General features: G+C 30.3%; 8 protein-coding genes across 10 annotated transcripts; 4 read left to right on the top strand and 4 right to left on the bottom strand.

Annotated features, from left to right (window-relative positions):
- Positions 1-682: 682 nt before the first annotated feature.
- Positions 683-6,738, bottom strand: OCT59_002016 (uncharacterized protein; the record flags this gene model as incomplete). Its single annotated transcript, XM_066144202.1, has 4 exons — positions 3,954-6,738; positions 989-3,853; positions 793-817; positions 683-705 (listed from the first exon to the last, which is right to left on the bottom strand). The coding sequence occupies exons 1-4, from the start codon at positions 5,736-5,738 to the stop codon at positions 683-685; spliced, it is 4,698 nt and encodes a 1,565-aa protein (XP_065995386.1). The 5' UTR covers positions 5,739-6,738.
- Positions 6,739-8,075: 1,337 nt separating this feature from the next.
- Positions 8,076-9,039, top strand: OCT59_002015 (uncharacterized protein; the record flags this gene model as incomplete). Its single annotated transcript, XM_066144201.1, has 6 exons — positions 8,076-8,138; positions 8,236-8,314; positions 8,461-8,495; positions 8,604-8,611; positions 8,763-8,851; positions 8,999-9,039. The coding sequence occupies 6 exons, from the start codon at positions 8,076-8,078 to the stop codon at positions 9,037-9,039; spliced, it is 315 nt and encodes a 104-aa protein (XP_065995385.1).
- A 3,106-nt stretch (positions 9,040-12,145) lies between these two features.
- On the top strand, positions 12,146-12,937 carry OCT59_002014 (uncharacterized protein). The gene is made up of 2 exons (XM_025316032.2): positions 12,146-12,391; positions 12,472-12,937. The coding sequence occupies exons 1-2, from the start codon at positions 12,219-12,221 to the stop codon at positions 12,680-12,682; spliced, it is 384 nt and encodes a 127-aa protein (XP_025181383.1). The 5' UTR covers positions 12,146-12,218; the 3' UTR covers positions 12,683-12,937.
- OCT59_002013 (uncharacterized protein) lies at positions 12,728-17,842 on the bottom strand (the record flags this gene model as incomplete). Its single annotated transcript, XM_066144200.1, has 18 exons — positions 12,728-13,076; positions 13,158-13,352; positions 13,419-14,038; positions 14,102-14,399; positions 14,471-14,707; positions 14,791-14,922; positions 14,986-15,176; positions 15,236-15,464; positions 15,526-15,706; positions 15,774-15,985; positions 16,061-16,245; positions 16,329-16,488; positions 16,563-16,694; positions 16,836-16,970; positions 17,046-17,234; positions 17,298-17,384; positions 17,466-17,589; positions 17,679-17,842. The coding sequence occupies 18 exons, from the start codon at positions 17,840-17,842 to the stop codon at positions 12,954-12,956; spliced, it is 3,594 nt and encodes a 1,197-aa protein (XP_065995384.1). The 3' UTR covers positions 12,728-12,953.
- A 118-nt stretch (positions 17,843-17,960) lies between these two features.
- On the bottom strand, positions 17,961-18,861 carry OCT59_002012 (uncharacterized protein). 2 transcript variants are annotated; one of them, XM_066144198.1, is made up of 4 exons: positions 18,746-18,861; positions 18,526-18,661; positions 18,298-18,418; positions 17,961-18,220 (listed from the first exon to the last, which is right to left on the bottom strand). In XM_066144198.1, the coding sequence occupies exons 1-4, from the start codon at positions 18,798-18,800 to the stop codon at positions 18,095-18,097; spliced, it is 438 nt and encodes a 145-aa protein (XP_065995382.1). In that variant the 5' UTR covers positions 18,801-18,861; the 3' UTR covers positions 17,961-18,094. The 2 variants fall into 2 exon arrangements, with proteins under 2 accessions (XP_065995382.1, XP_065995383.1); XM_066144199.1 differs by having other exon boundaries at positions 17,961-18,418.
- Positions 18,862-20,468: 1,607 nt separating this feature from the next.
- OCT59_002011 (uncharacterized protein) lies at positions 20,469-22,090 on the top strand (the record flags this gene model as incomplete). Of its 2 annotated transcripts, XM_066144196.1 has the most annotated exons (6): positions 20,469-20,806; positions 20,892-20,958; positions 21,265-21,462; positions 21,536-21,575; positions 21,654-21,737; positions 21,829-22,090. In XM_066144196.1, the coding sequence occupies 4 exons, from the start codon at positions 20,469-20,471 to the stop codon at positions 21,563-21,565; spliced, it is 633 nt and encodes a 210-aa protein (XP_065995381.1). In that variant the 3' UTR covers positions 21,566-21,575; positions 21,654-21,737; positions 21,829-22,090. The 2 variants fall into 2 exon arrangements, with proteins under 2 accessions (XP_065995381.1, XP_025181386.2); XM_025309200.2 differs by lacking the exon at positions 21,536-21,575.
- A 51-nt stretch (positions 22,091-22,141) lies between these two features.
- OCT59_002010 (uncharacterized protein) lies at positions 22,142-23,631 on the top strand (the record flags this gene model as incomplete). Its single annotated transcript, XM_025310534.2, has 5 exons — positions 22,142-22,391; positions 22,462-22,562; positions 22,643-22,939; positions 23,010-23,115; positions 23,177-23,631. The coding sequence occupies 5 exons, from the start codon at positions 22,142-22,144 to the stop codon at positions 23,356-23,358; spliced, it is 936 nt and encodes a 311-aa protein (XP_025181387.1). The 3' UTR covers positions 23,359-23,631.
- On the bottom strand, positions 23,463-26,567 carry OCT59_002009 (uncharacterized protein; the record flags this gene model as incomplete). Its single annotated transcript, XM_066144195.1, has 14 exons — positions 23,463-23,561; positions 23,641-23,891; positions 23,977-24,118; positions 24,187-24,441; positions 24,507-24,656; positions 24,716-24,862; positions 24,926-25,021; positions 25,080-25,408; positions 25,475-25,625; positions 25,693-25,873; positions 25,956-26,038; positions 26,108-26,153; positions 26,230-26,327; positions 26,433-26,567. The coding sequence occupies 14 exons, from the start codon at positions 26,565-26,567 to the stop codon at positions 23,463-23,465; spliced, it is 2,163 nt and encodes a 720-aa protein (XP_065995380.1).
- Between the last annotated feature and the right edge of the window lie 67 nt (positions 26,568-26,634).

Raw genomic sequence — 26,634 nt, 5'->3', positions numbered from 1 at the left:
GTCAAAATCCTAAGGTAATGTTAATGACTTATAGACTTATAAATTACAATAATTATAGAAATAATTAATTAGAAATATTAAATCTTATGTTAAATATGTAAATACGATGTACTTAATAAAGAGATATTTTCTTAATATATATTACCGGTCCACGAAGTGAAAAAATGTATACATGAAATCACGTGGATTTCCTATTAAGATTTACTATACGACACGAACTTAATATTAACCGCGAACTTAAATGAGCTACATAAAATAAAATGTCAATTTAGCAATGAGCCAAGTATATTACTTAAACTAGCTTCTAGAAACATTTACCTGGCATTAATAGCGATTGAGTACAAATAAATAATTTAAGTATATATTACTATTCTAATTAATTTTCCAAATATTCAGTTTCAAAATATACTGTAAATACTGTAAATATCTTCTCAGCAAAATATTACTAATTAGCAAATATACACATGGATAAGTCGAGTGAAATTAGTTGAAATTTATGGAAAATCTTATTTTTATAAGCTCCGAGCCATTTGGTACTGTATTCTCTGTAGTCATCCTTCTCCAGCAATATTGGCCACATTACAGCATACTTGTACTCACTCTTCTAGCACGTTGCCTCTTCATGAGCATTCCTTCGAATTATTTGTCTTCTTGTGTTCATTCTTTTCATTCTTTTATTCACTTATCCCTTTGATGTTTTGAAATCTTTTGTGAATGTCCACAAAAAGGATATAATTGTATTGTCAAAAAATTTAAATGTAAAAAAAGACAAAAAAAAGTTAATGCTCCTACCATTCGAATTTTTTTTGAATACCGACTAAAATAGTTATGACTTAGACATATGATGAAAAATGTGATTCAGAAATGATTTGTTAATCACTATGGGTCCAATTATTAAACCCATGAAGAACATATATATTATGAAAAATACTAATCCGTAAATCCAAACATTACATTTTTGTTCTCGTAAAGATATTGGTGCACTAACTTTTTTGTTCGGTTTTGACCAAAATAATATAATGAAATGTAAAGTGTCAATCCGTGGGATTAGACATATTGGTGCTAGCATAAATAATAGTATATGTCCTAATACAAAGTCATTTGCAAAAAGAGACATTTCAATTATTTTGTCACGAAATGGTTGTGTTATAGACAAGAATCCAAGTTTCTTTCCGTAAAAATTGGTAATCACTTTAAATACAAATCTTTGTACCGCTGATATGACAATTACGCTTAAAATAGCATTTACTGGTTTCCCTGATTCTATAATCCATAAGTATTCAATAGTACTAACTAGATTAATAATTGCAAAAGTATGCGCTATGGTGTTAATTAGTACTCCAAATTTGTCAATCCATCTTTTAAAAATAGATTTCAAACAGAATAAAACAAGATAAAGTCCGAACAATGCAATCGTATTCATTAATATAGGCCCAATTGCGATAGTAGTCACATAAATTACAACACTTAGTCCCGTATTTGGTAATCCTGAAGTTGCTGGATCAAAACTCTTTACGAAAATGAGAACAATAATGAAAATAGCTGCCATTATAAAAGATGAGATTATTTCTCCAAAAATAGCAGTAGTAAAACTTGGATGTGAAGCATCTTCAACCAATTTTCCAGAATGATACCCTAATTTATGATTAATAATCATTGTCATTGAAGCACGACAATGATCAATCCAAGAATTAGCATGCGTGCCTGATTCTGAATACATCCATATCAAGAATTCACGGTAATCACTTATAAATTCCACGAAAGAAAATTGATGTGGATTGAATAAGAATGGTGAAACACACAGAGCTATAATTAAAAACCAAAAGTATATAAAATATGATATCCACATGGTTAAGGAAACAAAGAGCAAAATTAATAGAATCCTCATTCCAAAGAAAATACTTGGCCCAGAGAAACGTGAATATAATGTAGAAAATGGAATACGTGTTGTAGGAAATCCACGTCCAGAAAATATATATTTTGCACCTCCGAATTTAAGATTTGTCATAATACTATTAGCATATATTTGAGTATTAAATACTTCAAAGAAGGGTGATAATGACATAAGATGTTTGCCAAATCGTATAGCACTACGAACTAAGCCATTTTCTTCAAGTTCTTGTGAGAATAATGGCAAAAAATCAATGAATGATGCAACAATAATTAAAATTATGGAACACTTAATCCAGTTAATTACAGGTATAAAATTAGAACATTCACTATGTGAGTTGTTGCAAACAGGAAGAACAGCTCTTATTGCACCAATGAACATTATGCTAAGCATGAGAAGGTGAACTGATAATATAATAAAAACATGATTAAAATGAAAACCAGGATGAGCATAAAAAAAAGTTAAGAACCTGTCTAAAGAAAGTTGTGTTCCAAGGTAATAGTACTCTCTCGATAAATTTTGTTCTCCCATACCAGTACTGGTTTTTGTTGTAAAATGAAGAATCGAATCAAGGCCAATATCGCGACCTTTACTACATTGAATATATTCGCAATGCTTTATACGACCACCACGGCTAAATGAGTTTATACCAGCGAAAATATCCTCGCTAAGGTGTAGACCTTTCATAGCTTTTGATATTCCACCACGCGTTGTCATGAAGATGGCGTTTAAAAAATCTGTATGCCCATAATGTAATCTTCCACCTACTTTAGCAGTGAACCGTTGAGTTAACGTACTAAAAGCTTGCCCTTTTCCAGCAGTTAAATCTCCAAGAGCACCATAATTTTTGGAAAATATATATTCACAAGTTCCAACAATAGCAACGGGATGTTTTTTTGACGATTCACTAACAGAAGAATAAGGCGATATTGTAACTTTTATATCATCAGTTCTGGGCTTAGTATCTGATGATTTCTCTTCGCTTTTTGGGATTAGCTCTTCGGGTATATTATACTGGTCGAATTCGCCAAGAATATTCTTTATTTTGAGGCATTCCTCAAAGTAATTATCTTGATTGGCATCAATTAATTGAATGTATTCACCACGGCAAAAAATAATTGCGTGGTTTTGATTATCCGATTTACCATCTCCAAGAAACGGATTTCCAGGGAGCTGGATTCGATAAATTGGTTTGCGTTTTCCATCCGGTAATATTTCACAGTGACCATCAATTAAAACGGAAAAAAATTTTGGTTCAATTTCCTTATTTTCCCATGGTACTTGATCAAGATAAGCAATTTGAAGATCTGGATAAGAACGTAATAAAAAATCCACATTCTTTTGCTCCTCTTCGTCAAATTCGTTATATCTCTGCATAGAGACTAAAAATTTGAATTTACGACGAGCTACTGAGGCCATCTCATTCTCAAGTTTCTCCGGATCGTTTGTACACGAAGCAACAATTTCGGGATTTTCTATGCGATACAAAAGCTTTATTGCTTTTTGATAATTCATGAATCCGGAAATAGTACGAAATAAAGTTTGTGCACGGCGTGAAACCCATTTACGTTTACGTAAATTTTCATCTTCTTTAGTAAGGTTGTCTTCTTTTAAATAATCTTGTATACGAATTGAATCCCATATATCTATAGTATCATTTTTTTCATAATTTTCCCATTCAGTTGAATGTAATTGTTTTAAGTATTCAAACCAATTAATTCGTGAATTTTGATCCATTTCACAAATTTCACGAAGCGAAAGGAGAATCTTTTCTGAATAATGAGGAGTAAAAACTGTAAATGTCGGCATTTTTTGAATTGGCAAAGGATCTTGAATATTATTCGACAAACTCTTTGCAAAAAATGTAATACGACGTTCAACTTCACTCATTGGTTGATAATATTGTTCATCATTATGATTTACAAAAATGGGTGGAGAATTCCATGAATCTCTATCATTCCCCTTAAAAATGTTACTATGAACGTTAATAAAACATTGAATTTTTCAAATAAATCTTAAAAACTAATTATTATTTATATATATATATATATAAAATACGAACCTGTAGATAAAGTAAGCTCTCAAAATTCTTAATCGATAATTGATGTTCATTATACATGGAAGTAATAATGGAATTCCAAATTGGTGACACGTAACTAACTTCCATATTGTTTAAGCCCAAAATTTTTGTACAAATATGTTTTGGTAACATAGTAAAGTTATCTTTTTGAGAAGTCCGAATAGGTCTCCCAAGTGTGCAAATAGCTATCGAAAAAATTACATTCCAAATTACATACCAGAGATATGTACTCGAAAATAAAAGAATAAGGTAACAAGAGAACATAGTAACGATGGCTAATACTAAGATTAAAGAATAAAGTGTACTATCAATCACTTTCATTTTAAGCATAGATTCAAAAAAATCTACGAATAGATAAGACAGGAAATATGACACTACCAATTTACATCCAAAAACGCAGAACCAAAATCCAATTGAAACTGCACGATCCTTATTGCTAAGATGAGCATAATTGGCAGTAAAAGCATGAAGTGCTTCACTTTTTCTAAAGATATGAGATTTCGGAATTATGGCAAACATAAACGTCGTAATTAATGATATTACAAAGTGAACCATACCTACTATTAAAGATATTGAAGATGTAGGGTCTTTCATTATTATATAAATTGGAACAAAGTTTATAATAAATACGATTATTATTAATATTAGCAGTTGAATTAATATTAAATTAATTCTTAATGGATCGAAAAATAGTTCGCAGATACTTCCAATTATCATTAAAAAAGTAGAAATCGCACCCCCGATTGCAACAATAGACCATTGTACTGCTGGTTCAAGCTTATGTTTATTAAGAGATAGAATAATATAGGTCATAAAATACCAAAAGATGGTAAACTCGATAATCCATATACGCGTAAAATTAACTACTAAATGAAGCCACGTACGTTTTTCTTTGTACGTTTTAATAAATACAAGATCCCATTTTACGTGTCTAAGCTTTAAATAACGTTTACTGTGATGTACATCCATAATATTTTTAATTGGCGAGTCACTCTTTTTCTGAAAAACTATACTATTAATAGTTTCCCGATACCAAAAAAGTTGATTGATATCGTCATATCCTATTGTTTCAGCATGATCTTTTGGCTTATCTTCGTAGCATTGATCTTTAATGTAACGGTAAATCGGTGTTATAATATTGTCAAGATAATCTCTTTCAAGTAATTGTACTTGAGAACTTTTAGAACTCTTATCATAATCATAAGCTAATTTGAAAATAAAGCATAAACATTCGCTCATAAATCGAACTGAAGAAGCTTCACCCCATAATAATAACCATAAGGCCAATTGACGAACCATTTCCTCTGGATATTTTGATATGGAATCCATTCGTTTATTCCATTGTTCATTGTCTTGTAGGTCATTCTCTGAATCAACATTACCTCCAAAACCCAAAGCAAAACACCATTTACGATAATTAGCATCAATTCCTCCAATATAATCAACATGGAGGGTAAGTAAAGCCTGATATGGATTCGTTCTTGAAGCACGAGAGTCCAACATGCACATTAAATAATCAAACATGTTTCGACTATTATCTTCTTGGAAGCCAAATTTATTTTTAAGAGTATTAAAAATTTCTTGTATATCTAGTCGGTTGAAATTAAAGTTTGTTAAATACAGACTAGTTGAATCATTAAGTCTTGTATATTGGTCGTTAGTTTGAGAGTCTTGCGAACTATGATCGCAATTATGAATCTGTTGTGACGTTTGTTGTGCGGGAGGAATGTCACTATTATTAACATTATTAAGTTGGCTATAAGCCATATTTCAAGAATAAATTTTATAATCTATTCATTTATTTTCATCCAAGGAAACAAAATGAACAGAATTCTAATAAATGTAAGAAGTTTCTTCGCGAGCAATACGATTGGCTAAGCCAATGGAAACATAGCCAATCAAATTATTTGAAAAATCATGATGGGATGTGAGGATATATTGAATAAAATGGCAAGAAACAAGGTGATTATTTGTTTATTTCAGAACATTTAGGTACAAGTTTTAGAACCCATCTGAATTTGGATTCAGAAGATGCTTAATCAGGAAAAAAGAAAACAGTTTAACTATTTTAGAAATGATCTGAATTTTTTTAGCAAACCGAACACCTATTATACAGTCTATTATAGGTTTGTTGAAACACTAAAAGGTTTGTTGATTGCCGATCGTATTAAAATAGAAAAGGTAATGAAAAGTGACAATGCTAAATATGGCAGTTAGGGACCTAAAAAGGAAATTGATCAAAACAAAACTTATGTAATAATTTTTAGCACTTATGAATGAAGCTTTAAAAATTAGCGAAGAGGAGAATGGGGAGGTCACCTATATTGCAAACCAATTACGGTAAATGTCTCAAGCCGGACATCATTTCATCTATGACAGTATTTACTGATAAAGCTTTAGCAATAGAAGTTAAAGATAAATATGTTTTTCTTAGAAATTTGAATGGGACGGAGACGGGGGTTAACAAGGTTTGCTTAGAATGAATTTATATATAAACTTATACAATTATTAAACTCATAATGATGCATATAATGTAAAATTTGATCCTGAATTCAAATTATGAATGAGATACAAATTTATAAACATATAAATAACGTTAAGATTTCATAACGTTCATAACGGCACGGCCGCTACAACCATAGCATTTATATAATGATTTTTTTTTTGTTAGGGATAAGGATTTTGGGGGTAATTGTATGGACCTAAACAAAATTTGGAATGAGTTTGGCCCATATAAATTTTGTACATATAAATTAATGTTATTCTATAAAAATTATCAATAAGAATAAATAAGAATGGATTTATTATTATGAGAATATATGATTTCTAGTATTATTGCATAAGGAATTTTTTTATCTAAAACAATAAAAATAAAACAATTGAACTTTTTGTATAAATAAAAATTTGTCATGATGACCGGGCAAACAATTAATATTATTGTAACAAATCTCTACTATTCTAAGAAACAATAATAAAATTCATAGAAAATGATCAGCAATTATTATACTGAGAATTCTATGTCTCAATTTTCATATGAACATTCTGCGACCCTTAATTGGTATATCACATGTCAATTCTTTATAACAGATTACTAAACAAACTGAGAACATAGAGAGGAAATTATTACATTATTATAGTACGTATCTTACGAAAATATGTTAATTCTTGTAACACAAATCGAGCTTTAATTCCTTCGTTATTTTAACAACTATTTTATTAACAAAAACTTGGTTTTTTTTTATAACCCAATTATTAGTGATTTCACGAGGAACTGTGGATATCAATGATTTTCACGGCGCAACTGACGGAGTGGCGGTATCCGTACCATAAAGCCCTTTAATATTCTTATTTTGACTAATAATGATAGGACTTTTTATTTCACCCGTGAGAATATCAAGGAATAATTATATATAATTATTATGTAATTATTGTTATATAAAATATAATTTAATTACGTAATCGATTCTTTACTGGGTTCCATTTCTTTATTTATCTAATAAATAGAAGCAACTTTTTAAATAAATATACTCATTATCCATAATAAACGGTTGCTGAGAAATATGTCCGGTTTCCTGCTATCCAATTAATTTCATCTAGTATATTCAGACTGATAATATCACGTGATTATTATTCTGTAAAGTGATTGGCCGACACCCGTTTATTTTATCTTAGCGGATTACTAATACTATGTAAAATATATATGAAAAGTGACTTAATCCACCTTTGAGGAAATCAAATATATGTATGCACACACCTTTATCCTTTTAATATATAGAGAATTTTGTAAAAAATTACGATAGTTATATAACTTAGCAAATGTATATTTCAGTTTTGATAAATACACACAAGTCATATATATTTATTTTATAATAATATACGTACATTCCACTGACAGGTTTAATATTATCCATAATATTTTCCTTTATGATAAGTTTATAATGAATAACTTCCGTTCACCACTAATCCCTCAAACCCTTTCACTTCTAATACACCAACTCTCTGCAATATAGCACAAGCACTACCAACAGCGACTTTTCCATGGTCACTAAGTGCCTGTCTAACAATAAATAACTCGAAGCCTCACCATTCCTTTATATTGAACATATGCGTCTGGTAACAAGGAGTAGCAAAAATTATAATAAGACTATTACGTACTCCAATTCAATAGTGAGTGAACTTTTTTATTATATCATCATAGGCGTTAGTTATTGAATTAATATTAATATATTTTAAATGCGGGAATTTACATATATAATATATGGAGATTTGTCTAGTAATTTCGTGGGTATCAATAACTTCGTTAGGATGGATTCTAGAATTGGAGAATATGGGTATGACTGCGGGTACTTTACTAATAGAGAATTTTGTCAATTTTGTACCATTTCTTTATAATGATGTGATAATTTAAGGATGTTACTATGCTTGAGTACTTTGTACATACAATAAAAACAAAGTATTGTGTTGTATTCGTTCTGTTGGAATATTTTAGGCTATGAGTTATTCTTTGGAGAAACCTCATACATAGTACAGTAACTATATATATAAGAATTTAATCATACACATATTATCAAGGTGCACAAAAGTGCACATTGCACTATGATCATTTTTATGACTGTTTACCAAAAATAAAAGAGGTTAATGTAAGTTCGGTTAAGTAGTCTAGTTTCCTGTAGTCCTTTCATTTTTTTTTATAGCACAATTTAATATTAATTTTCTTAACCTTTAATCTAACCTTATTTGGCTATCAATCGAATTCTTGTGTTTTCAAACCTTAATAACTATTATTATTAGTTTAGCAAAAATTTTTTATTTATCATGCCTGAAGATTTTTGTGATTTCAGAGAATAATAACAACCATAGAAAACTCAATACTGTTAATAGTGAGTATATTCAATAAAAGCCGATATTTCAACATGAAATACAGTTAACACTGGTGTTGAACCATTTTGTTCAGCGAACATTCTTGAATAGTTTATCATTGGACGAAATCACCTGTATTAATATAAAAAACAAATCTTTTTTTTCAGAACGCCCTTGTCACCAACAACTTACGTATGTCAACCAATAGATGGCAATATATACTTCATGAAAAGGAACAATACACGCTCACACAAAGTCACAAACGACAATATTCATAAGACCATGGATACATGGATTTACAGTATATGTTCGTACTCTATAAACATATCAAAAAATGTACTGTATACTCCTAACCAGTGTTGAGAAGTTTGTCCAAACTTTGTCAAATCCTAAAAATCCGTCCAAACCCAACACTGGGCCCCTAACCTATCAAACTCAATATTTTATGGTCCTTTCAATAACAAAAAAAAGTATAAATTCCTATATTTCAACCAATAAAAAACTTTTTATCTTATTCCCATATGTCTTACAATACATATGTTAAACAAACCTTTTGCTCACTTCTTATATCACGATTCAGATTTTAATTCGAATCAGAGAAATCAGATTTAAATCAGAAGTTATCTCCATACCTCCTAAATTATAATTCATTCTTTGTAAAATATTGTTCTACAAGGATTTCATTATAACAAAATTCAGCCACATTTTTTTAGTTATTTCTTCGTATGAAGTCTTTAGATTCCTTAAATAAATTTACTTATTGTAGCAACTTTTCAATCCAGAGAAAAATTTCTTTATTGTTTTGTTAATAATGTATTTTATTTGATTTTTAACCTTTTTTTTACTAGATATTTTTCATAATAATTGCAACTTCTGATAGTACTAATTTATTTTATCTTATCCCGATATATTTAACTTTACCATCATCTTTATCATTATGCTGCATCATCGTATTTTATTAACTGGCAGAAATTATGATTTAAATTGTTCCTCTTCTTGATAATGAGGTTTAGATCTGGCCAATCTTGCATAGTGTTAGTGATCGACATGCATAGGACGTACAAAGAGTGTTGATTCACATTAAATTTTATTTTTATTTACTTGTTTACTTGAAACGTTGTTAGACCAAACAGAGAAAAGAAAAAGAAATAAATAATTGGATTAACAGTCTAATGTTAAAGTGATATTTTCAGATAAAAATCCTCCAAAAGACTTTTTACATTCGGTTTGGTAACGAATAATTTTTGAAATAACAGAATCTTTAGCTGAGCTATTTAGTACTTGCATTGTAGGGATTTTTTTTCAAATTGTAAAGAACAATATCAAGATTATATCTATTTTCTGGCTACCCGTTTATTGGATGGGAAAACCCCAATATTGTTTTGGTGCAGATTATTACTTTTAGCGGTCGGATTATACTAATCTCTGTGTGATGAAAATCTCTTACCAAATTGGTTAATTCAATAAATTCAACATTCTTTTTTTTCTCATTGGGTTTATCTTTTCTTTCGGAAACATATATATATTATTCTTGAAAGGTGTAAATTATGTTCAATATTCGTAAAGAAGTCGTTAATTCAACATATAATAGAGCATACTCATTAATTATTTATGATGATATTCATTCTTGACGATGAATCACTTACAAAAGATGAAAAAACAGAGTAATAAAAAGATTTGATGGTGATTATGACTATTTTAAAGTAGTAGAAATGACGGAATAAGAAGAAATTGTCAAAAGAATGTTTGCAACCTTATATTGTGAATTTTGTGTTCGAGAGTATTTGGAATCAAAATTTTCAAATTGAACATCAGGAAATGATACTATTGATGTGTTAATACAGAACTGTCAAAGAATCACTTATTCCATACATGATTATTGAATGGATCCCATACGAAAATTTACAAAATTTTAAATATTTGATCCAAGGTGGTCTCTCTAAGATTTATTCCGCGGATTGGATTGATGGACATTATAAAGAATGGGACCATGAGGAAAGTTCCGTCCATAGAGACTTGCACTCTGGAAATATATTATATTCAAAGAAAAAAATGATTGGTATATCAGTGATCTTGGTTTTTGTGGACCTGCTGATAAACCTCTAAAATGTATATATGGAAATCTCTCTTTTTTGCACCCGAAGTTATTTCTAAGAATAAATATTCTTATGCATATGATATTTATTGCGTCGCGGTGCTTATGTGGAAATTTCATCTGAGCAACCACCATGTGTTAATTTCAAACATAATTATGAATAAATATCATTAACGGCATGAGACCAAAGATTCGTACATTCTGGAAAAAGAGCTTAGCAAATCATTCTATCAAGATAATGAATATATCACTTACAACATAGATTCTAGTACCATAAGTCCATCAATTGAAATTGATCATAGCAAAATTTATAATTTAGAAGATTTACCTGAAAGAAAAATGCCATAGAAAGTAAGATATATAAAATAATATTTATCATTATCATTAATTCTATGATTTTATTGATTATTAAACAAATTTTTTAATTTTATACAGAAGAACAAGAAGGTAATAATTATCAAGTATATATAAATATTATAGTTCTAAGTATTCCAGATAGTAAGTATAATGAATTAAAAAATTTGTATATGTAAGTTTTTTTGTTTTTTTTAAAAAAAATAATTTTCTTTCATCTCTTTTAGATATTTAAATTGTATTTTTCAAGAAGAGCAATACTTAAATAATTCACTACTTATTGATAAATTATGAACGGTAATGTAACTATCCTATAAACGAAAAAAAAAGCATTCCACAAGCCTCGTTCTCTGATCGGACTTTGAATGTCACATTTTATCACTAATTACTTCATGAGGGACAAATTTATCCTGAACCGGGGGTCCAGGTTCTTTATCCTAAACCCCCTATATAAATAAGTTTTTCCAGAGTAATCGTCACGTGATCAATACAGTTGCGGTCTAGGATAAGAACGGTCTATTTGGACGCTCCTTCAATGAGTAATTATCACGTTATCTAAAATTCGGTTTAAATATAGAATTTTATAGACGTCATTCGTATAATTCGAGGCACGCAAGTTTTGTGGGCGCGGTTTGTGTCGATCTTCGCCATATAAGGAACAAGTGACATTTAAGTGTCACCTGATCACGTGCAGCCACGAGTTCAAAAACATTAAGTATCTGAGGGACTTAATTTTTTTTTAGTGTCAAAAATTTATTTGTCACCCCTGTGACACAAAAACCGCGCCCACAAAACCGGGGTGCTAATTCGAGTTCGTGTAACATTCACCTTATTACATCTGCATCAGCCAAGCGATCTAAGGCTCCGAGTTTTTAGTTTTAGCAATTTTGATTTTTTTTTGTCACTGGTGGTCTTTTTTTACCGTTATAATAAATTTAATGACGTCTACGCCGCGAACACAAGACTTACCGAGGCCCGGTGGTTTCCCAGCTGTTCAATATAAGCGCAATATACCAAGAAGGGGTCCTTCTGGATTAGTCCTTTTTACAAGTATAACGGCCATATCTGCATTGGGTTTCTATTGGATGACACAGACGATTTTAGAGTCCCGGTAAGTTATTAATTAATTATATTTAATAATCCTATAATTCCTTATTTTCTAAATTTTTTTATTTAATATGTTTTTATTAGTGAATTAAAACGTGAAAAAAGTTGGTCGCGTATACATCTTATTCCTATGTTGCAAGCAGAATTTGATCGTGATACATATCGTCGCTCTCAAGCTTCTTTAAAGCGTGAAGCTGAAATTATGAAAGATGTTCCAGATTGGAAAGTGGGCGAAAGTGTATATAATTCGAAGCGTTATGTACCCCCATCTGTATTTATTTTGCCGGAAAAATAATTGATTGATTATTTTAATTCTATTAAATACAACGCTCTTTTTGTTGAAATGAATTATCTGGTTGTTTTTTGTTTATTAAGTGTTATATACCATAAAACAGAAACAAAGCAAAACATTTTTTTCGGTGTGAATATCATTTTCTAGACGATAAAAATTTTTTTTTTTAAAAAAAAAGGCTCCGTAATAATACGATACAACTAATACAAAACATTTGTATAATTTTTTGCTAAGTTATTTCGAAGAAAAAAACCATATCCCAATTTCATAACTATTAAAAATTACGTGTAATTTCCTTCACTAAACCATTAATGGCCTGAGAAGATTTAAATCTTGGTAGTTCTTTAATCTTCTCAAGTAGAAGTAAAAAATTTTTTGCATTCCATAATTTCTTACGCTATATTAAAATCGGGGTCAAATTTAATTAATAAATTGATTTTACTTATAATAATAATAATAATAATTTACAAAACATTACCTCTTCTATCGGTATTTTAACACTAGTCCTTTTAATTGCAAAACTAGCGAATTTCAGAATCGATTTTAATGTTTGAGAATCAAAGGTTTGGTCGCCACATTTTAAGTCTCCAGCAACAAATTGAAGAGTATTGTTTAAAGCTTCCCTTATTTTTGGCACTAATTTAGATATTGTGCTGTCAACACTTTCGGATTCCTATAAACAAGATACATGTCAATAAATACCGAAATTTCAATCTGAATAAAAATAATTCATATTTACCCGACTTTTCTTTGGTAGCGCAATATTTAAAATAGAATATGACACATCATAAGCATTCATAACCTTGTTGGGATTCTTTGCTATCTTTGGATCAGCACATCCAAGGAATATTTCAGATAAATGCCATGGTATTTGAGGAATATGATTAGGCAACTGTGAAAAACACTTTATATTCAAAGAATTCGATTTAACACACCAGCTCTTGTATGTTGATTCATAAATAGCAATGGCCTTTTTAATATGTTGTTGATTCATGACCTCCCCTGGAATGTTCTCATATTTATAACGTCGAACCATAGATTTAAGCAGGAACGCACTAGAATTCCAACACAATTTCATCATGTCACCAAAGCTTGATTTACGAGCCATATCCTGAACTTTTTCTAATAAAGTAAGCACTTTATTTTCATCGAATTCGGTGGGACCATCCTTTATTACAATAATTTTAGTACTTAGATCAAATGCGCTCTTGGAAATTTCATCAGTTTTTGCATTCTTTGATATCTCAAGCAAAGGAACGATTAACTCAAAAATAAGTGGATTATGTGGTTGTTCCTTAACAAAAATTTTCAACAATCCAATGACTTTGTGTTTATAATGAATTCTTTGGTATTTAGCATCTATGATGTAAAAATAGTTAGCTAAAAAAAACATCGAATCTAAAATTGATGAAATATAATTACCTTTCCTTTTTTTCTTCTCGAATTTCTTTTGTTTGAAAAACTCGGATAATTTAGAATCAAATTCCTCCATAATTTTATCTTGGTTACTTTGATCCTCATCACTATCTTCATTTTCATGCTGTTTATCCTGTTGGCCAATTTCTATCACAGATTGATCCTTTACTTCTCTTTTCTCATTATCAGTTTCTTCATTATCTGAATCGTGCTCAATGGATTCGTCAGAAGAATCATCATTATTTTCCTCATCTATATCCATCTCATCTACTAATTCTTCAACATTCCCTTTTTTACTTATAAGCTATATGTGCGAAAACGATATATTTTAATAAATATTGCTTATAGAAAATCTTCATTTTAATAAATACATACATCCAACATTAAATCCAAAGAAGATTTCGTAATGCCGCCGCAAAAAACTTTGAAAGCTTGTTCTGTCATGTTGTGTAAAAATGCAGACGGTTTTGCAAGAAAACTAAGCAAAACATCTACAATTACGTCAATAGGATCATGATTTTCTTCGGCGTTTTCTTCAGTCTTTTCAGTCTTTTTCTTCTTAAGTGATCTTTTCGATTGTACAAACATTTTGTTAAAACATACTTGCAAATCCTATAATACAAGCATAGGAAAACAAATTAGAATTATAACCTTAAATAACGCTAAACCCTGATCAATTAATTTAATATTATAACCTCCAATGCATTCATTGCTTCTTCCGGTTCTATATATAATGTGAGAATAGCATAAGAAAATAACCAATGAAAACCTTCCAGTTGGATGTAAAGGTTAGATTTTTGAGATCCTTCGTTCTTTGATCCTTCTAACTAAAAATTTGATAAGTTTATTAGAACCAATGTAATTATCTTAATAATACAAATAAATTTTACCTTTTTTGTAATTTTTTGTAGCAATTCAACTGCTGCTTTCTTTAGGCGTAGTGCTTCTTCACTTAAAACAATTAAAGGCTCAAGTTGACTGTCATTCTCAAATTTATTCATCAAAGTTACAGCGTAGAAAGCCCACGATTGATCATCGCTCATAAAACCACCACGAGTACGTACAGGTTTTTCCGTTTTATCTAAATAAATTTATTAATAAACGCATAACAAAATTAACTTATTAATAAACACCACTCACCACTTTGTAAAGAGCGGAAAGTGCTCAATTCACCAAGAGCATGAAAGAACCTTGCCCGACAACATTCTTGAGTATTTTCACTAATTATTGCTTTAGGTAATATATTTTCTGTGATTTTTTCTTGGGAATTATCCGTGTTTGAGTTATTCTCGGCGTTTTGTTGATCTTCAAACCTTACCCTTTTCGAATCACGTTTTTTTAATTTTTTATTTTGAGAGCTAATTTCAACCTAAAAAAAAAATGAACATGAATTTCCTAAACATGATAATTTGTTATATGTGAATTCATACCTTATTATTTTTCGGTTTATCATTTATAAATGTATCTTTTGCTATATAAAATCCATAAATAAGAAATAATTCTAAAACCAAACACAACCAGCCTTCTTGGCGATTGATTCGAGAATCTTTTAGAAGTGAATATAAATAATTTATGATCCATTGTCGCTGTTGTTCTGTCGTATCACTATCACTATAAATAAACGAAATCAGTCGTATTAAATAAACAAACGAATTAATGTTACAAAAATTTTAATTACCCCGATAAATTTTCACTAGGCTGTATAAAAATACTTTTCAGGTATAGAATACACTCCTCAATTGTTTGATTGTTGACAACACTAAGTATTCTCTTGACTATATTAGCACTAGTTTTATCAAAGTCTTGATCATAATATTGACCCAAAAATTGTTTAACTATAACCAAGGCTTTCTGATGATTTTCGTCACTGACTTGTTCAATAACCTTCAGCTGTTAAACATTAAATAATAAAATAATTAATCAATCATGATAAAAATATATAAATATGTACTCAATTCAATTTACCGAACGTATTGCAGCTTCATGCAAATAACGGTTTTTCTCATAAGAGTTATTTATCAAGGTCCTCATAAAGTTAGGTGTAAATAACGAGGAGGTATTCTTTTCAGGACATAATTTAAGGGCTTTCTCAAATAATTGAAATCCCCAGAATTTACGTTGATGCGTAGTATCGCTATCAAAAAGACATTCTATAATATTATCCAAAAGACAATTATGTGAATAAATCAAAAATAGTCATTATTTTAAAAATTTGGTATAGAAAATTTCTTACCATCCACAACCACCTTCCAAAATTGCTCAAAGGTAACTGTTTGATTTCCAGGTTTATCATTAGAAGGAGAAATAATCCAACAGAGAATTGTATCCCACACAGAATGAATCCGATTCTCTTGGTTCTGTTGAATTTCGGTCGCAGATTTGCTGGACTTTGCCTAATTTTATCAAATAATTAATTAAAATATAGGCGACAGAAATAAATACAAATAATATATCTTTTGTAAAATACTTGAATGGCTTCTGTCAACTTTTCTAAGTTTTTGGGATGGAGTATATGTGGCTTATGCCATTTCGCCGTACGTGAATCAACACCAACATTATGAACCATAACTTGTTTCCACTGGCTGCTTTGTATTATGTCCTATCAGAAGAAACACAATATGAATATGGCAGAGAAAAAAAATTATATCTATTTACGCTTGTATAGATGACACTTCAAATGGTCAATCATTACAAGTCAATCAAAAAAGATATTTACGGCAGTTAAGTTCATCATTCATACCGGGTATTGTGCTTCAATAACTATAGCCAAATTAACATCGTCAGGGTTATTAATACCACCACTTTTATCACTACGTTCTTTCATAACCGTTATAAGGTGAGAAATAGCCTTTTCGTCGAATGAAGTTTTTTTCAACTAAATACGTAATAACTTAATAAATGTTCGTTCTTTTTCCAATCCTTGAATATGAATAAAGAAGATATTTCTTACTGATGGTATGCTTGAAACAATAACTTGATAGCATGTTTCTCTAACGTATGGTTTACAATTTGCACAAGCCAATAAACCATTGATCACTTCACGATAATCTTCATCAGATGAAGTTTCACGCCAAAGAATACCAGATCTCATAACCGATACAAAACTTAAAACGCGTCCAAAAATTTTATCAGATCCTTCCTTTGATTAAAAAAAAAATTAATATTAAGAATTACCATATATAATGGTTTAAAAAGTTCATACTTTATCTTTGGAAGAAGTCATCGGACAGTTTTTGTCAATTAACGGAAGAATCATCTTAAATGTAAAGAACTCAAAACTAGCAAGAAGCTGTAGTGATGAGTTCATCAATTTATTAATATTAATGAATAACCAATTATTTACGAAATTATCACGCGTAGCCTTATCTACCTCCGTTAATGCCAGCGCGAAACCATGTCGAGCGCCTGCTCGAGGACTAGTAATTCCCTTCGTCAATCGAAGCATAGCATAAGCCACATCAGGCCCACCCACTTTTTTAATTATCTCGATGGCTCTACCAATTAATAAATAATATTTATTTGAACAATAATACCAAAAAAATTTTTACTTTGACCGCTAAAAATTTATCAACTGAATAATCACCCCGAAAAATCTCTGATATCCTTAAAATCAGATACTTTTTCGAACTTTGAGAATTGTTGATATGATTTATGTAAATGAATTATTAACTCCTTGGCTGCATTTTGACGTTCTTCAACATCTAATGAGGCTAATTGCCAAAAATAATTTAAAAAAGTAGTATCCATTTTCAAGTTCAATTTTCTTTTTTTTTTGGTAAAAAAAAAATTTTTACTATTTAATATATGATTGGCCCGATTAAAGCAATTTGTGCACGTGACCTTAAATTTTTACAGTTATCAGTTGTGTAACTCGATCTTAAAAAAGAAAACGAGCCTGATTTTAATAATTAGCACTTATATTTTATAATAGCATTGGAAACGAAAAAATTTCAATTGAGCACCAATTCGTTGGACATAGTTACTGCCCTTACATTTATTTTATTCATTTGCTAACAATGCTGCATTTTCTACAAAAGCCTTAATTTCTCCTGGAGATTTCACACCAATAAAATTTTTTATTGATTTACCCTTGTAAAATGCATGCACTGTTGGGAGTGCTGAAACCTAATTGTAGAATAAATCAAATAAGACTCTTATTAGTAGGTCTGAACTAAAGACTATGAACGAACCGCAAAAATAACCTCATATTTTTTTGCAAGTTCCGGGTTATCATCAGTGTTAAGCTTTACGAGGGTAACTTTTTTATTTTCCCCCACAGTTCGTTCAAGAATAGGCGCCAACACCCTGCAAGGTCCACACCAACTTAAAGTCCAATTATAGATAAGAATCAAATAATTTGTCAGTTTAATACGTTATTTACGTTATACGTTAAATAAAACCACAACTACAAACAAAAATTCAAAACTTACTCAGCATAAAAATCAACTATAACGGGCTCTTTTGCTTCTATGACTAATTTATTAAATGTATCTTTATTACAATCCAATACTTGACCAGAACTTCTTATAGCAGATGTATGAAAGAAAACAGGAGAAAATTTTCGAGCTATTTTAATTTATTGGTTCCCATTAATAATTAAAATATTTTTGAATAGGAATTTATAACAAACTTTATAATATTATTAATTACCACAAGAATAAGTAGAACGGATAATCATTTGGTTTGTAAACATTTTTGAATACATTCAAATTTTATCTAAAAGTCAGTTAAACAGGGCGGACATCATTTTATTGCTGACCATTTGTCGATCATTCTCAATTTTATCACTAGTGCCGTTAAATAAGGAAAAACTTAAGGCAATATTTTAATTTACAAGTAAAAACCTGTATTATGAGCGCAAATATTGTATTATTTTCTTTAAACTTTTACCATGCATAATATCTTCTGCCATCAACTTTTAGTGCGATTACTCGATTTTATCACAATAATCACATAATACTAATTTTATTCCGATTGAAAATTCCAAAATTTACTTATAAATTTATTAAATTTATTTTATAAACTTAATTTTATGGTTTTCATAATATAAAAATTTCATCAATAACCCGACAACCGGCTTTTAATTTTTTTCGAAATGTTTTTTTTTCAATTTTTAAAAAATTCTCGCCCGGCATAATAATAATATAAAAAATTTTTTTTTTTAAGACTTAACAAAAACTGACCCGGCTGGGATATGAAAACCATTTTTGCCACTTGTGTCGTCTTTATAACCGAATCCAAGAATTTATTGGATTGATTGTAATACATCAATAATAGGTAAAGTAAACTACATAATCTCCGGAGAGAATCAAGGTTCCATCAAGCAATGCCCGGAGAAAGATTCCCTAGCGCCATTCTCATCCGATCAATTACAGTGTTCTACAATTTCGGCAATTATACACTATTTTTTGGATTTTTCCACACAAGCTACTCTCAATTCTTCTGCTTTGGCTACTAGACGTTGGCGAAATCAATAATGTGCCTTTTTTTTACTATCTTTTAAGTAATCTTTCTTTTTTTCGTTTTGTCAAACTGATACTTCAAAAGGAGAAATAATAATGGCATCAAATTCGCCTTTCTATGAATTTTTTCGCCGCTTTGAAATTGATCGATCTTATTTTGAGATAAGATCATCCATATACATGCATAGAACGAAAAATCCGACTAATACCATGTTCACCAATTTTACCTATACCTTTTGTTGGAGAGTACCATGTTAATGGTGCCCTAACTCCTGGATCAATAGAGACTGCATGAATAGAGCTGTCCGCTTGGGTTTCACGGAGCTGTTTTTGAATCTCATAGATCCATCATTTTTTTTGACGAAAATAAGATTATTATTTTTACGTTTCTTTTCAAAATGCAGAAGATACAAAGCATGTTGGTTACTGTTTAATATTGTGGTAGATTTATGACGATGTGAAGTATATACATCGACGGGGTGTACAGATAGGTGATGTAAAAACGGTCCCATATTGAAGATGAAAAATTTTTGAGCTCGGATGGTAATAGTTTGTCGCAGGTTCGAAATGATAGAGAATTAATAGATTCACCTCGTGCACGTTTAGTATTTCGTTTAATAACCTTACTTCTGGCAATTAATACTTCATCTATTGCTTTATCAATTATATTTGCAGATGCAACATTTAGTGTTCCGCGTAGTAGCATTCCTAAACGAACTACAACTCTCATGAATTTTCAGCTCAGGTGTCATTAAATAAAAAAAGTTTTTGTTGATAAGTCATAGGATTTTCATATATCTTTTTTTAACACTCTCTTCCTTTGTGAAATAACACCTTTTGTTCCATTTTATCACAGAATTATAAGCAAACCTCGCCAATCCCATCCAACGTTTCAACAATTGCTTCTGAGAATGGTTGGTTACGCTTTGACTAGTAATGTACGATTGAGAATTTCTTCCGAGCGTTGTCGTTTGGCGTGCTCTTATTGCACTGACCTTCCTCTTCTTGCTTATTTCGCCTGTTTTGACGCTCTCGTATATGTAGAGCAGCTGCATTCGACAGATGAAGGCAGTGTTGATTGTAAGGATATTTTGGGAAAGTTCGTGCTCATCGGAGGTCGCATCATTGAAGAGAACCACGAATTTTGTAGTATGGTAGGAGAGCACGTACTGGATGAGGTCGAAGACAAACCAGCAGAGTCGGTCACGATGGGTAACCACAATTTCCGAGACCTTGACTGTCCAATAAGGTCTTAAGTAAGTACTGGTCGTTACCCGAGCCGATATTGCTAACAAGTTCAATCGGGTGTTGAGGAGTTGTTTCTGTCGTTCAAGGTTTTCCGAGCATAGAGGAATCCTTTTTGGTGGCGGCGGCGGCAGTGGTTGTGGTGGTGCAGTGGTGGTAGTGGTGTTATAAGCATTTTGGGAAATCAACTCTGGAAAAATGCAAGAAATGTTGTAAAGGTGAGTACCAGAAGGAGACGTTTTAGAATAATTTTTCCTTGCTTTAGTCAACGACGCAAGGTGTCTGCCGAAATTCCAAGTTTCTTAGTTGCTTGGTGTGCATAAAGAGATTTTCGATTTGAATCTTGATTTTTGTATTACTAAGCAGTGAGCACCGGACCGGGTAACGCAAAATTTGTTGGTACAAATTTTTTTTGAAGTCACGTGGAAATAAACTCAAATTCTTCTTGGTTTTTGGTTTTAGATTTTTTTGTATTTGACCATGCGTTTGGTAACTCATAATATGCTTCAATGCCACGTAAAAGGCTGCAATTCAAACAATTTTCCGTTACAACTTTCCGACGTTGAAATCGAAATTCAAGAAACTGACTTTAATCCTAAGTTCTTACGAAACATGCTGTCAAAGTTAGAATGGAATGCTTTAGTAAAAACGGCATTAGAGGTATTTTATTTGTTATTCCCTAACATTTTAAGTTAAAACATTTAACAATTTCCAAAAATGCTATCCAAAAAAGTCGTTTGTCAACGAAATTGTTTTTTATTGATTATATTAATGCAAGTGTCCACTCTTCGTATGAAATAATTTATTCGATATTTTATACTTGGTCTCAAATTGTAAAAAATTTTTTTTAGATTAATATAACCACGCTACCTAATGTTTTACCAAATGACTTGGATGAAGAGTTTCTCAAGATGTTACATAGAGTGCTATTAGAAGTATATTATCTCTTTTGATTTGATTTTTTTTTTAGGATTTATTAAACAAATTAATAATCTAATTTTGGAATTTTTTTTTTCGAAACTACAGACACATATTAAACAGGGACAAATGATTTGTCCTAATTGTAATCATACTTATCCAATAAAAGATGGGATACCAAATATGTTGTTAAGCGAAACTGAAACTTAACTTGTAACTAGAATGATACCAAAAAGGTCTTTTTGTATCAGTTTTTCTTTTCATAGACACTAAATTGTGAAATTAAAAATGTTGGAATCAACAAAAATGATGTTAAAAGATCTAGTCTCAATAAAATTTGTTTAAAAGTGTACCGATTAATACTGATTTCACGTGATTTAACTCCACAAAAAGTATTACTTTCCTCATCCTATTTCTTTAAATGGAGAGTAAAGACACGAAGGAAACTACCTCAGAAGCTACTATTTCGGAAAAAAACTATGATACATGTAACAAGTTAAATGAAATTACCAAAGAAAAGAAAGAGGAACCTCAACAAAATTTATCTAAAAATGCACTAAAAAAACTTCGAAAACAACAAAAATGGGAGGAAACACGTGAAGCACGCAAATTGGCTTTAAAAGAAAAAGACAAGAGGAAAAAAGAAGAAAGGAGGAAGGCTAAGGAATTAGGTTTATGTTAATTTTTAAAGAAACCAATTTATTATTCAGTAAAATTTGCTACTAAAACAGTATTTAATAGGTCTTATACAGTTACCACCAAAAAAAATTAAAGTTGAACAAATTCCTAGTGATATGAAAGTTGTTATTGATTTATCCTTTGATGAATTTATGACCGAAGCGGTAACTCTCTTTTCTCTCTTTTATATTTATTTGACATGATTTTATTTATTTTAGTAGTAACTTAAAAATTTTCTTTATAGGAAATTACATCTTTGTCTTTACAATTATCACGCTGTTATTCAGCCAATCGATCAGCAATGCGTCCTGTGAATTTATATTTTACTTCATATGGAGGTCGCGTCCAGGAACGATTTAATACCAAACTTCAAAATCACATTAATTGGAAAAATGTGGTTTTTGAAACAAGAACTTATTGGGATTGTTTTAACAAAGAAAAGTTAGTTTATTTGACAGCCGACTCGGATGAATATGTACAAGAATTAGATGAAGAAAAAATTTATATAATAGGAGGACTAGTGGATAAAAATCGGCACAAGGTAAAACAATATTTGTTAATTATTTTCTGCGGCTAAAAAATTTTTTTTAAAGCTTATTTGATTGCGTTAGAATATATGTTATAATAAATCTCAAAGAGATGAAATTGCCTCAGCTCAACTACCCATAGGAAATTATATTCAATTGAATACACGAAAAGTTTTAGCCGTAAATCATGGTTAGTAAAATATTTAGGGTTTCATCTATTATTTATTTTAACAATTTTAGCTTATCTTTAGTATTTGAAATACTTGTTCGTTGGTTGGAATGTAAAGATTGGGGAAAATCGTTTTTGGAAGTAATCCCACAACGTAAATTTAACACAATAGAAAGGAAAAAAAGGCAAGAAAACAATGATGTTAATTCTACATCTTTACAATATCCTGAATGTGAAGGTAATGAAAAATCATGTGATGAGTGATTTTGTAATTTTGTTATTAACCTTTGTTATAAAAAGATTAAGTTCGTAAGTTTAATGTTTGTTACTTAATTATTCGATAAATTTACCCGTTTTTTTTTTTGCTATTATTCCGGACAAGTTTCTAAAGGTAACAAAATTTTAGCGATGCGTGGCATCATTCTAGTTATTCGATTTCGTAATAAATCATCTTCAGTCCTTATTTCCTGTTGACATATATAATTTAAGTTAGTAAATATAATTCAAGAATAAAATAATTTAAATAATTATCTAAGGAATAATAACCATGGTATTAATATTAATTTCTGCATAAGAATTGTCAACTTTGATGACAATTTCATTTTCAGAATTTTCTTTGCTAAATGCTTCGCCAAATTGGTTTCTCAAATACATCACAACAGCATCGTGTATTGTTAGTGACTGTGATGATTCTATAGATTCTTCAAGTCCTTTCTCATCAAAATCTATTTTGTTATTATCCATAACGATATCATAATTTCCTTCAGGCATATGATTGGGATGGGATTGATTTGTGACTTTTTTGTTGTAGATTAATAGATTAGCAAATAATTAAACTTTCACTTTCTTGGTTAAAAAATTTGTCTAAATATATCTACTTACCTTTTACTGAGGCAGGGCTGTTTTCAATGTTTAATATTACTGCTATCACAGAATCAGCAATCTTGTCGTTCATAGAAGTACTTGACCATTCTAGTCGAAGTTGGCTCTTACTAATATGCTTTACCTCAATCGAATTTAATATCTATATTCAAATCAAATACAAATAAGCTCAGATCTCGATAAATAATATGAAATTAAATACTAATATACCGTTAAAGTTGGAATTTGTTCGCTATCAAAAGTTTCCTTCAGAGTTCCGAACATTTGCTCAAGGTGATATTTCAATAGTGAAAAAGAAGAATGATATGCAATAGTCGGTTTTTGCATTATTGTTGAAGTAGAGATACCACAAAAATCTTTGAGATCGTTTGCATCCATAATATTAAATTGAAAATCTTTTGATACTATGATGCCAGATACAATTTGATTTTCTATTGGGTACTTTGCAGCTAAGCGACCTATAGCCTATTGAGATGTTAAATAATGGGATAATTAGTATTATAGAAAATTAAGTACATAATTTTTAATACCTTAGCTAATTTTTCCCCTCTAAAATATAACTTTACAGGTTCACAATTTTTTGGTGAATAAATTTTGATTTTATCGTCACGTTCAGCAAACTTGCTCTGTAACGCGGATTTCAACCTAGCCATAGAATTTGTTTCTCCATGCACAAGTACCTATAAAAATTATTATAAAATCAAATATTTTTCTCCTAGTTGCTCTTTTAATTACATACCACGTGAGGAGCTTTTATTTCATCAATGAATTGACTATTCTGAATAAAATCAACATGAGCTGAGAAGGAAACATAATTAACCGACATTCTCAGTGGAATAGTAGCACCAGACATAGAAATTATTTCTGACGGCTCAGTCATAGCATGCTAAAAAAAATATGAATTTAAATTTATTCAATTGGTCGTTTAAATAAAAATATATATAATTACCCGAGCCAAAGTACCCTCAACACAATATCCAGTTATAACAAGGCCATTTCGTTTGTCTGGACACCATCTTTCGAATAACTCTCTTGACAATCCGCTCTATAATATCTATGAATGAGATAAATATTAAAAAAATTTCATTCGATATTTTACATACCTGTAACATACCGGGACTGGCCATCATAACACAAGGTCCGACATCATCAAAATCATCCATATTTTTAAGATTCGAGATATGATTAAAAATAAAAGGATTGTTTATGGCAAATTGTTTGCGAATCTTTTCATTCATCATATTAATATAAGTTTGATAAACTGCTATACATTTCTTTGCTAAAGACGAGGCATAATAAATAGGTACTGATTCTAGTTCAGGATGTGCTTTCCAATACTCATCAAGAATTAGAAGTAATTCTTGGGCACGGCCTAAAGCGAAAACCGGCATCAAACAACGACCACCACGTTGTACGATGTCATGGACCAACCCTTCAAAAAAGAGGAATTAATACTGATCAAATTTTGAATTCATTAATTGATATCTTAATGAATTACCAGTAAATCTTGCTTCTTTTTCTAACCTAGGTTCATGACTCTGAACTCCATATGTGGATTCTGTGATTAACACATCAATTCTCACTGATGGAAGTTCAGCAGCCATTAAATGTCTGTCTTCTTCACGAGAATAATCTCCGGTATATAAAATCTAATTTTAGTAAATTGATAAGTTTTATGGCCAAGGAAATTAATTGTAAGTTTAAAATTATACATGCCTTAACACCTGCGATTTCAATCAGAAACATAGCTGCACCTAAAACATGACCTGCATTATAACTAGTAAATTTTATTCCTTCAAATTCTACTTCCTGATGATAGTCTACAGCTTCAATTTTATCATAACTAAGCAAAAGATCTTGTTCATCATAGAGCATATCATCCAATAATGCAACATTGCTATTAGAGTTCAAAATTAATCCATAAAATACATAAAATACGTAAAAATAATATACCCAATACTAAATTATTTGGGAATTACCTTACTCTTACATAATCAGACAATAACCATTTATAAATCGCCTTTGTAGGATGTGTCATAAATACTCGTCCTTGAAAGGTTGTCTTTCAATGAAAGAATAATGATTTTGTAAAGCTTTTGTTTAAATCAAATAGACGATTTAATAATCATACCTTTTCCAAAAAATATGGCAAAGAAGCAGCATGGTCCAAATGAAAACTAATTATTTTTTAAACAAATCAATTAACAAATGGCAAGTTAACCGTGCTAGAAAGTTTTGTACGAAAAAACATACTGGCTAATAAGTAAAGCATCAACAGTAGCAGGATCAATTTCATCATAAAACGGAAGTGCAGCCAAACCATTATATGCAGGGTGGACACCCGCATCAAGCTATTATTGATGGTGTAAAAATATATCTTTATTTATTTCTTTTAAAATTAATAATACACTATTGATATTACTATTCTTAATTATCTATTTTAGACTATTTAATACCATTATTGTTTTCCCCTTGTATTGAATGACAATACAGGACCTTCCCACTTCGTTACCAGCACCCAACGCCGTAACTTGTAAAACGTCATTTTCGTCGTTTATAGGAATTTCAAAGTTGGTTCGCTGAGTTGTCATTTTTGAAATTTCAAGGACAATTAAAATTGCTAATTATTGGATACGCTATTATTGGATACGCAAGCTG

Source organism: Rhizophagus irregularis, chromosome 10, assembly GCF_026210795.1.
Source record: "Rhizophagus irregularis chromosome 10, complete sequence".
NCBI lineage: Eukaryota > Fungi > Glomeromycota > Glomeromycetes > Glomerales > Glomeraceae > Rhizophagus > Rhizophagus irregularis.
This window is presented reverse-complemented; position numbering and strand designations above follow the sequence as displayed.

What these genes read in the sequence shown, in the direction of transcription:
- OCT59_002014 (XM_025316032.2), top strand. Translation starts at nt 12,219, where the DNA reads ATGACGTCTACGCCGCGAACACAAGACTTACCGAGGCCCGGTGGTTTC. An exon ending in CAGACGATTTTAGAGTCCCG is followed by an intron (nt 12,392 to 12,471) that starts GTAAGTTATTAA and finishes TGTTTTTATTAG; the next exon opens with TGAATTAAAACGTGAAAAAA.
- OCT59_002012 (XM_066144198.1), bottom strand. Translation starts at nt 18,800, where the DNA reads ATGTATTCAAAAATGTTTACAAACCAAATGATTATCCGTTCTACTTAT. An exon ending in ATAGTTGATTTTTATGCTGA is followed by an intron (nt 18,419 to 18,525) that starts GTAAGTTTTGAA and finishes TTGGACTTTAAG; the next exon opens with TTGGTGTGGACCTTGCAGGG. An exon ending in AACTTGCAAAAAAATATGAG is followed by an intron (nt 18,221 to 18,297) that starts GTTATTTTTGCG and finishes TTCTACAATTAG; the next exon opens with GTTTCAGCACTCCCAACAGT.